Source organism: Pterocles gutturalis, unplaced genomic scaffold (assembly GCF_000699245.1).
Source record: "Pterocles gutturalis isolate BGI_N339 unplaced genomic scaffold, ASM69924v1 scaffold6283, whole genome shotgun sequence".
NCBI classification, from domain to species: Eukaryota; Metazoa; Chordata; class Aves; order Pterocliformes; family Pteroclidae; genus Pterocles; species Pterocles gutturalis.
Window position 1 is genome coordinate 178,161 of NW_010117941.1, and position 11,034 is coordinate 189,194.

General features: G+C 45.0%; 1 protein-coding gene across 1 annotated transcript in view; it reads left to right on the forward strand.

Annotated features, from left to right (window-relative positions):
* The window catches only part of HSD3B7 (hydroxy-delta-5-steroid dehydrogenase, 3 beta- and steroid delta-isomerase 7), a 13,615-nt gene extending 3,426 nt beyond the window's left edge, over positions 1–10,189 (forward strand). Inside the window, exons 2-6 of the mRNA XM_010076001.1 lie at positions 303–458; positions 3,353–3,461; positions 7,583–7,682; positions 8,575–8,737; positions 9,750–10,189. Of these exons, the coding sequence (XP_010074303.1) occupies positions 303–458; positions 3,353–3,461; positions 7,583–7,682; positions 8,575–8,737; positions 9,750–10,189 (968 nt within the window). The remainder of the gene's footprint in view (positions 1–302; positions 459–3,352; positions 3,462–7,582; positions 7,683–8,574; positions 8,738–9,749) is intronic.
* Positions 10,190–11,034: the final 845 nt, after the last annotated feature.

An 11,034-nucleotide genomic window follows, 5' to 3' on the forward strand; every position in this document is an offset into this window, starting at 1 on the left:
TGCTCAGCACCAGGCTAGAGATTTGCAATGACAAACAGAGTTATTCTGACCCACAGTTGGTGCAAACTGGCAAAGTGCTGTGCCGAATTAAACCAGACACGGCTCTGGTGTCTCAGGGTTCAGAGTAGGGATGTATTTTCCCCTGGTGTGATGTATCCAAACACCACCGTCGTTAGTGCTTCAGCTTGCCCTGCAGAGAAGAAACTTCTCCAAGCAGGATCCTCATTCTGCAAGAAAGTGAGGATGCTGATTTGTACTTTTTTCTTCCCCCCTGCATCTATGATTATATTATTTTTCTCCAGCTACCACCCATGTGACAGTGATGAAAGGAGACATTCGAGACTACAATCTGCTCCGCGCTGCCATGCAGGGAGTTCACGTGGTTATTCACACGGCCGCTATTGTGGACTACAGAAACACTGTGCCCTTTTGGGAAATGAGAGCTGTCAACGTTGGGGGTAAGCTCTTTAAAACAAGCAATTAAATACAGCCTTAAATTCACACGGCTTGGTGTAGTCATACAAGAGGCTACGACAAACACATCCTCTCTGCTTTGGTGCTCGCCTGTCCTCCGAATTTCACATCCACTGCTCTGTTAGGAGGTGAGAAAGGTGCCTGAGACCTTTCCAGCGGGGAAGTTTCTGCCTTTGTCGCTCTGTCCTTGCTCAGAGCAGGCCTTGCTGCTCCTCTCCACTGCTAAAGCTCCGTCTTGGAAAGTCAAATCTGGACCCAGACATTATACAATTATTCTGGTCGAGGGTGTAACTTTCACTGACAGTACTGAGGTACTTCAGAACATGCCTACAGTGGTAAGAAACTATTTAGTATGTGACAAGGACAACAGTTAGAGGTTAACTCCTGTTCTAGATAGCTTACAGCTTTCCCAGGGATTTCCAGGGAGAAAAATCTATCCTACAGACCAGTGCAAGGCTATACCAGCTGAACTGCACCCACGCCACTAAGGGAGTGACGTTAATTATTGTCAGAGTTCACAACTATTACATGTCTACAAGCTGTGCATAACAGAGCTCCACAACACTTTCTTCCTATCACCAAGAGCTGATTTCATGCTAGGTGAAAGATCTACTTAAAGAAAATTTGTTCATAAATCTAGGGAATAAGCACAGGCTATAAAAATAATGAAATCCCTATTACAGCCGCAATTCCAATGGCACCTCAGGCTGTTAGCTACTAAAATAGTTGTTAACCACAAGGAAGGAATTTTATATATATATTTTTATAGATATATCTCTCAAACTCAATTACTGCTTAGGGCTTCTACTATTTGCTGATGCATTCAAGGGCAACGTTTAAATTCCATCCTTCTTTTCATTGCTGTCATTGTTTTCAAAACCAGATGCTTTTAAGAGCCTGTGTTGTGCATGTGTACTGAGAATATTCAGAGCCTGAGGGTTCCTGCTGCCTTTTAATGGCTTTGTGAGATCTTCCTCTTCATTGTCTGCTTGCTACCAGCAAGGTACTTCAGTGCAGTGAGGTTTTTACAGATAGCAGTGAGCATTGGGCAACAACCCTATTCAGCAAACCAAACCTCTTGCAGATGTTTGTGACATTCCCAGAAAACCACACACGCAAAGATTTTCCAATGTGACTGGCGATTCTGTGCCTCTTTGAGGAGCACAGTTTGAGACGTCTTAACAGGAGCCTGATTTTCAGACAAACTGGTCTGCATTTCTGCCTCCCCCGGCTAGCTTCATGCAGACCTCCCTAAAACAAGGCTCTCGCCCTCAGTAGGACTTCTCAAAATCTTGAATTGAGAGACTAAAGTTTTCTATTAAAATCATACCAGGTAAAAGTATGAAAAATGAACTGGTTTTGATGCTGATGGAAAAAAGTAGGGTCAGGACAGGTCAAGTATATAATCCTCTGGCTGGCTCCTCTGTGCAACTCAGGCCACAGAAATTCATCCAATTACCGCCTTAAGCCCAACAATTTGTGGCTAAATTGGACTATGCCTTTTCAAAAGACTTTTTGCCTAGAATTAAGGACTGCAAGCTAATGGGCTATCTATCATGTCTTTCAGCAAGCCATAACAATGCTGAAGAATATTAGTGTGGCTATGGTTAATTACCATTTCTGGCAAAAATTTACATCTTCTGCTTTGATTCTCTCCTCTGTTTCAACCACTGGTTGCTGAATCCTGTTGCAGTCCTGTTGACTAGACTGAAGAGCCCTCTTCTACAAGAATTATTTTTTCCATCTAGGCACTTAAAGACACTTAAATCTGCATTTTGTTAAGCTGAATGGATTTTAACTCAGCTGTTTCCAGTGATGTTCCTCAACAGGGGTTCTCAGTTCACTTTACATATTGTGATAGGCTCATGGGTAGGGAAATTGATTCTTTTTCACCAAGTCTTCATATTGATTCATGCCCTCTGAGATTATCTAAGATCAGGATTTCCTTGATAATTTCAGATTATGCCCTTAACAACAAAAAAGAACAGAGACATCACAAGCCCTCCCACGCCAGATCTGCAGCAAGGCTGGCAGAGCCTGATTACCCAGGTATAGATAGCACGGAGATTTCCGGAAACCAACCCTATGAGCAGCTTCCTTTACGATCTGCCTTATCAGATCTGAAGGCCCTCAGTATGCAACCATGGTTATGCCTTTATCATTGAGGTTCTTGTAGAATCAACGTGAATCAAAATCACAATGAATGCAAAAACCATCCCTTAGAAGAGTCACAAATCATTTAAACCCACCCCCTCCCCAAAACCCAGAAAACAACCAAACAAAAACTATGCACCCACGAGTTCAGCCAGAACAACCTTTCTTAAACCAAATCATGCTTCAGATTCATCTGGATTTCACGTGGACTTGTCAGCTGCCCCCACTATTTTACTGAAAGTTCTGCAGCCACCAGGAGCCTGTTGCAATGTTTTTCACCCTACAGTCATTCTGCAGAACTTCCATAGAGCAATATATGCAACTAAAACACCAATCCTTTTGCCAGAAGGCTGCAATTCACCATTTGACAGTCTACCCATAAATCAAAAAAGAGGGAAAACATGGAGTTTCAGTCTGCCGAGCTGTCAGCTTCCTTTTTGTTAGCAACTCTTAAGTCCAGGTTAAGGCAGCTGTCAATAGCCATAGTCATTAAGCCACATTATAGCTATAGGTGTAACTGCTACTCTTGTGTTACAAACCATCCACGCCTGTGCAAACATAGCTGAGGAACTGCAGCCTCCACCTGGGGCTTTACATCTTTTCAGCCATAAAAAAGATGGATCTGTTCCAAGTCAGGATCCCAAGCCTGGAAATCTCTTTCAACTTGCATAAGAGGAACCAAGGCAAGGTGGTTAAAGTTTGTCCCTCCCAACCTGCCCTCCAGGTACTGAAAATGTGTTACGGGCCTGCTGTGACCTGAACATCCCATACGTTGTCCACACAAGCTCCATTGCTGCGGTGGGACCCAATACTTCGTGTGAGCCCATGCTCAGGTAAGGCTGAGAAAATCCTCTCCATCACTGGATTTCCAGTTAAACAGCAACGAAACTGCAACCTGATGTACATTTTTGCTGTGCCTACAAAGGAGAAGATATGTGTTCCCCTTCCTGTCAATTCCTCTTTTCTTTCCTGAAAATCCTTCTTTGATGATTTTCACTTTCAGGAACCACACCTCTTCCCAACCTAAGCTTGCCCAGCAGTGGATAGCACTGATTGAGAGAGTTGGTTGAGACACGTATAACCCAACCACACCTCCCGGCTGCCCATATGTACAGCCCTGCTCCTCTAAACCCCAAAATCAGCTTCAGATTAGGTCTCAGATGCCTAAGGTTTGTGATAAGGTCAAAGTGTGTCTTGCTGTTGCATCAGAGTTTTTGCTCTCCCCTCACACTGAGTCAGTCCAAAGGTAGGTGATGCTCTACTCTTACTCTTGCTCACAAGCCTGTACCCAGTTCCTATTATCAAACGTGGCCAACTGTATACAGACTATTTTAGCACCATCTCAGACAAAACTTAGTTGGCCACATAGTCTTAGGGGACAGACGCATTTGGTGTGAAGTTGCCCTGCAGTATTCACATGCAGTTACGCTCTCCAGTGACCTGGATCTCACCTGTAAATTGTACCCTTCTATCCCTCAAAATCCTTTTTCCTGGCAATATGCTTACAAGGGCTAACTCCTGGACTGTACACTTTTGGGCATCACGCTCAACCATCTCATCTCTATGTGGCTGCCCCACAGACTCAGAAGCAGCAGCAGAGCTTTAGAGAACCTCCTGCAGCAAAGGTGGGATTTAGAGCAATACAAAATTACAATTTGGAGGGGTTTTTTGCTTTGGTATCTAGGACTTTCACAATCAGCTGACACTTCTGCTCAGGATCCAGCATCTGGATGCCTTTTGTATTCAGGGGGCAGCAGTACCTGCACCTTGAGAACAGAGCTGATACTTCTGAAGACCAGGAGCTGAAGTTTCTGTTGAAATTTGAAGTCAAATATAGATAGCTGCAGTCTGATATGTACCATTGTAAGGCTCCTTGCTGATTTTAAGCATGGTTGTAGCCATATAGACTGCTCAAACCATGGCAACTTGCACGTAAGGAGAACTGGCTCAAAGTCAGTCCTGTCTCTATAGGCAGCTGGTCTAGATGCAGCTGGCTTCAGTCACTTGGCTCCAGAAATTTGAGCCCAACTAGAAAAGGCTACTTAAGACATAACTTAAAATGACCTACAAGCCTAAATTTCATACTCACAAGTAAGCTAAGGTGTAACCCAGTTCTTCTGAAAAGTGTTTAAGCACTCAAATCTGGAGAAAATGTCTGGCTTATGAAAAAGTCCCTGAGAGCAACAAACCTCAATCCACTTGGGACCACGAGCACCAGAGGCTCTGTGTCACTGAAAAGCTATGGAATTCGGTCATTAGCATATCTAAATCATTTCTAAAAATGAATAGAGATACAGGCACATCCTTTTTAGTATTTTAGTTCTGTGACTTAAGAGAGAGATGTGAATAGGTGGCTTGAAAAATCTGCCCCAAACCTTGCCTGAGAGGACAGTCCTTTGGCTTGTAATTATGACACTAAAGGGTGCCAGCAAAAACTGACCCAGGCTGACGCTCACAGAGCTACACACGAACATCATCTGCTACAAATGCAAATTAAACCACCACCTAGAGCCTTTAACTCATTTTGCAGAACATACTCAGGTTCTCCCATGATGCTGGGAGAAAGCCTGAGAGAGTGGTCCTCGTTCTCCAATGAATTTCATTTTAAACTAAGGGAATTACATAATGCAAAATGAGGACCCCCCCCCTCCCCAGTCAGACCCCCAGAAAAAATTACACCACTTGTCTCAGTGGGGAGCCCAGTGATGACTGGAAGGCAACACAATATGGCTCTGATTTCCAGACTGAAAGCACAGATGATGTGGCTTTCCCCTTCCTCCCCATCTCCCCCATCCCCACCCAATCTGTTCTGCTCTTCTCCCTCACAGTCCATCGTCCTGCTTGCCTGCCTTTCTCTTTTTCTCTTTCCCCCTTCTCCATCATTCCACGCATACTTTTATTTAACTCACTTTTACGTGCTTGGGAATTGACACAGACAAAGCATGATTAGTCTCTGGACAGGGTGATGGGTGCAGGGATAATGCTCACACCTCAGCATCCGACAATAATAGAAAATGCCTCTGTCAGTCTCAATCCCTCCGAGACAGCCACCGCTGAGATACCTTCTGACAATGCTGCTCCAGTCTTATTAGTGTTCAGTTATCTGTGATCGTTTTGAAAAGCAAAAGCATTATGCTGAGCTCTTTGTTACTACCAAGCTTCAAAAGGGGTGGGGGAAGGCAAACACGAGCAGAGCTCTGCAGCCCAGGAGCGGCAGGCAGGTTGGCCCCTTTGTGAAGCTTTTTAAAAGCTTTGCAAGGCAAAAAATAAATTTGGATTAAAAATAAAAGAAAGGAATTAAAACTAGAACTTCTACATAAGCTCCCTAATTGTCTTGCCTCTCCCGGGCTTGCAATGAGCCATGCACAATCACTCTTTTGTCTTGCTTGTTTTCTGGTTTGTCTCTTGCTGATCACCCATAAACAGGGGGAAGGGGAGGAGGGTTTGGTGATAAAAGCCCAGGGTGTGCTGGGAGGCTGTATTCCTGATGCTGCTAATTTATTTCTGTTGCTGTAGCACAGGAAGGCCCTGATCTCATCTGGGATATCTGACACACAAGATACTAGACTGCCAAACAGGCAAGAGAAAGGCAACAGCATTATCCACGTGTTACACATGGAGATCTGAGCACAGAAAAGAGCAAGCAAGCTGCCCAAGGTCAAACATGGAGCCCGAGTCAGAGCTTGCTCTCCCAAGGCCCAGTGTTTGACAAAAAGATCTCTGCTAAAGATTTGCTGCATCAACCCATCACAGGCCACTGAACCTCCAAGGGGTGCATCTGAGCCCATCTGCAAAAGGAGCATAACTCTGCACTGCCCTGTGTCAGGTACCCCATGCCTGCCAGAGTCTGGTGTTTGCCTGGGGTGAATTTCTCTAGGAGAGCAAAATATAGAGTAAATCAATTTTAAAATGTGAAGGAAGTCTCCTGCAGCACACAGAGGGAGAGAGAGCCTATCCTTGCCAGTCATGGCAGCAGTGGAGCAAGTGAACAACACATGGGCTTCATGGCTGGTCCTTCCCAATGCTCCAAACAAGGTTTCTTCACTCCCCAGCTCCTCCAGAGCTCACTGAATCTGCCCAACCAAATCCTGCAAAGCACTAATATCGATCTAGAACCGCTGGGACAAAATGCCAGTGCCCTGGTGGGGAATACAGCTGCCTTCTTGGTTCTCCTTGGGATTATTTCAGGGGCTGTGAGGCCAGTTACATGTTGGATCCTATGGGCTTCTCTCCTTGCAGCTCTCATTTAGGAGGTTGAGGAGCAGATTGTCTTCCTCCACAGTGGCAACCAAGTGTCCCCAGCACATCTGCAAGCCCTGCTTGCCCTGAACTATGGGTCTGCTTCTTTGTTCTTCCCCCCAAGTGTAATTTGCCAGGGGAGATGGAGGAATAATGCCAGCACAAACCCACTGATTGCGTGTCTTCCAGATCACCAGCAGCTCTTTCACATCACTGGCAAATGTCTCATAACTCTAATCAACTCTGTGAGAAAATTAAGCAGCAGCTTCTTTTAGTTCAGGGCACATGAGAAGCTTTTCTCTACATCCAGTGAAAAAACAAACTAGGATCACTCTCCTTTTCCTGCCCTCCATCTTCTTGTGCTCTTTCCACCTTGTTCAGCCACTTGTGAGTTGCTTAAAAAGGTAACTCCGCTGCCTTCTCATTTGCCTGCCGGAATATTGTTTCCTTCAATCGCGCTATTAGACCAAATCAAATCCATCTCTCAGAAATCAAACCTGCCTATGAACACTGCTTCTAACCACACAGAGCTGCCCGGTATCTCTTGAATCCCTGTTTCTCCCAAACTGCAGCAAGGATCTCGGATTCATACAACTCACTGCCAGCAGTAAGTGCCTGGAGAGCAGGGATTGCAGAGTAAATCACGTTACACAAATGTCTCCAAGCCCTGTGCTTTACTCCATGGTCACTCACCATCTCTCACCATCTGTTTCAGAGGAAACGAGGACACCAAGTACAGCGGGGAAGTGGAGCTGCCTTATGGGAAGACAAAGGCCATGGCAGAAAAACTTGTGTTTGAAGCCAATGGAAAAAAGGTACGAAAGCCAATGGCAGCACCGCTGGTATTGCAGCACAGGATGGGTAGAAGGAGGCAGATGGTTAGAAAGACCCCACAACTCATATCTAAGTGTGTAGCCAACTGCTGCCTTGACTGGATGCGTAAACCACGTTGCCCTGCGCTTACCAAAGCCTGATATTCCCACATCTTCAGGAAGCCGCCAAACTCTCTCGGGATCGAAGGGTGCTGCCCCTTGAGCCTGTGCTTTAGCTCCACCAGAAGGAGTGTGACATTGGAAAGAGCTGTGTTAAATCAGGGCCTAGGAAACCAGGCTCACCTAGTTCACGCTGCATCCAGGTGTGATGTTCAGATTTGCCTGAGTGATTTAAGAATCAAAAATACTGGGTAGCCAGAGTCAGTCACCCACCTAAGTTAGCTGGCTAGTCTTTTTAGACTCCCAGCTAACAGTCAGCAGACAGATGGGTTCTTCTAGAGGATGAGGCAGAATGTAAAAATGAGACTTCAGTCCTAAATCACTGCCTGGAGCATCTCTCTCACAGTTGCAGTTGAGTCCAGCCAGCTTAGCTGGCTTCCTCTGGTACCTGATTCTGGTTGTTGCAAATACTTGTTTATATGTCACAGCTGCAGAAGGGTTAATGCCAGTGGTACCCTCCGTCCAACACCTCTCAGTGAGCACCACATGGGTGCAGGTGTGCTATGAAAAAAAAAAAAAATATAAAAGAATCAAACTGGGCACCTCCTTGCATTTTTAGGGACCCAAACCAGGCCCTAACTGTCCAGATCACCTGTGCTTGACTCCTCCAGCCCAATTTCTCCAGGTTTTGGTTTCATATGACGCACCCAACACCACTGTGGAAGATTTTATCTCTGGATCCATCACTTGCTAACATCCCTCCCTGGTTTTCCAGCTGAGCAATGGTGGTAAGCTCACAACCTGCATCATCCGTGCAAACACAGTGTACGGGGAGAAGGCAATGTTTCTTCAAGAGCTGTATTTGGATGCCAAAGCCAGGAACGGCGTGTTGAACTACCTGGAGCCTGAACACACAGAGCGTAACTACACATACGTGGGTGAGTGAATGACTGGTCTTTTTGGATGTGGTGCTACCAGGCTGTTTCAGTCACAGGGGATTTTACACATCAGCTTAACCATAACCTTCCAAGACAGAGAGATGAGTATGGTGAATGAGCACAAATATTTTTACAAACACAAAATCTAGCCTGGCTAGAAGAATTTTTAAAACAGTTGTTTATATTCTACTGTTTCTCCTGGGAATGGTTTTCTTTTTCTAATTCCCTTCAATGTAGGAAAAATGTTTAGAAAACTGAAAAAAAAAAGTCAGTGGAAAAAAGGATAGAGATCTAGTCTCTCTTTTTCTAGGTAAATGATTCAAGGGATATATGGGGTGAGAGAGAAATCCAAGCAATATTTTTTAAATGGTTTTGATTTGAAAAGATACTTAATTTCTTCTTCATTAGAAGAAATAGAACTAACACTACTTGTAAAATTCCCTGGAAAAAAGGCTGTACTACATAACTGATTTGATCAGGCACAAGAAACTACTCACAAAACCTATAGAAACAGTTTGTTGTGGTGTTGAATGCATTTCAGGGGAGTATAACTCACCATTAAATCATGTGGGGTTTCAGTTATTTCTGTGCAGCTCACTTATATGTCTTCTTCCAAAAGTGCAGAGAACAGTAGTTTGAAAATGCTGTTAGAGAAGAATCAGGCCTAGATAAATCAAGTGACTTCTTCAAAGGCTCACAGCAGAGCCAGGAATAAAACCCTCGAGCACTGCCTCCCATTCATCCTGCTCTCACTACAAAACACTGCCCTTTCGCTTCACATGAACCCCTATCACAAGGCACGTTAATTGTCCAGCTCAAAGGGGAGACCAAAGGTTTAAAGGATCTTGGAGGTCTGGATTAACTACTCACTCTCTACAGTACAGCTGAGTAACATGACGAGTGCTTTCCACAGCACTGAAGCCAGCAGATCCAGTGTACTCATTCTACAGTAAACAGGAAATGTTACCTCCTCCTGAATACCTGGTTTCCCCCCCGCCTCTTATTTCTCCAGGGAATGTTGCATGGATGCACGTTCTTGCAGCAAGGAACCTGCAGCTGAAACCAGACTTACTCGCAGGACAAGTGTATTATGCCTACGATGACACACCGACAAGAAAAGGTTTTCTGGTCAGGCATCAGCTGTTGTCCTCAATGGATCCCGCAATAAGACTGGGCTCACACATCCCATACTGGAAGATGTGGTTAATGATACAACTGCACAGGATCATCAGGGTCCTCTTGTACCCCTTCTGGAAGCCACAGCCTTTCCTAAACTTCCCTATACTGAACACGATAGTCACCACCTTCTCCTACGAGACAGACAAAGCCTTCAGGCATTTTGGGTACAAACCCCTCTTCACCTGGACAGAGAGCAAGCACAGAACTGCACAGTGGCTGAAAGCAGTTGCAGGGAGCTCTGGACCCCCCCAGCTTCATGAAAAGGGGAACTAAGCCGCATGTTTGAGGTAAGGGGAAAGCTTCTCACACCAGTGAGTTTCATCTGAACTTCACAACACGCACAGATCTTTGGCAGAAATTCTGCAAACACTGAGGAATCCTGGTACAGAAACAGAGAAAGAGCAAAATTCCCCGTCTGCAGGCAGAGACCCTTGCCATGCTGACAGCTCGGCTGTTTTAAGTACCTGTGACCCACCAGGGTGCATCTGAAAGCATCCTCTTGCAGGCATGCACACACAGATGCAGGGCTTGCTGGCTTCACCCATTCCCGGTGCCACCATTACATGGGGACCACTCACGGGAACAAGAGAGACAGTTCAGATGAGAGATGGTGCACAGCAAACACCTTTTTGATAAAATGAATTAACCAGTTCTGTTCCACAGCCTGATGAGCCTCCATTTCTTTCCATACTCAGGAAATGGACTTCTCCCTGGTCTCAGGCAGCTGGCGGGATGGCTGTACCTGGCTCATACACTCAAGGGGTCTTCAGTGAAAATTTGGGGGAAGACAAGGAAAGCCCAGCATGTTCTTGCTCTGTTTCAGGCTTTAATAAAAAGAAAAGAGAAAAAAATTATTCCCTTTTGCAGAGCTACCTTTTTCAAGATGCTTCCCGTTATTTTTAACCTGTGTAATATTATATCTGTTTTGAAATATTATCCCTATAAAAAGAAACTTCCAATCTGTTGTGCTAACAATGCATAGGCTGACTTACTTTCTAACCGTATGGATGCATAACTGGTGTCTAGAAGCTTAGAGGTGGGATTCACATAGTTCATAACTCAAAATCTCTTACCTCCCAGCACTCTAGCAGCAAAGCAAAACAAATTAAAGCCCAGGT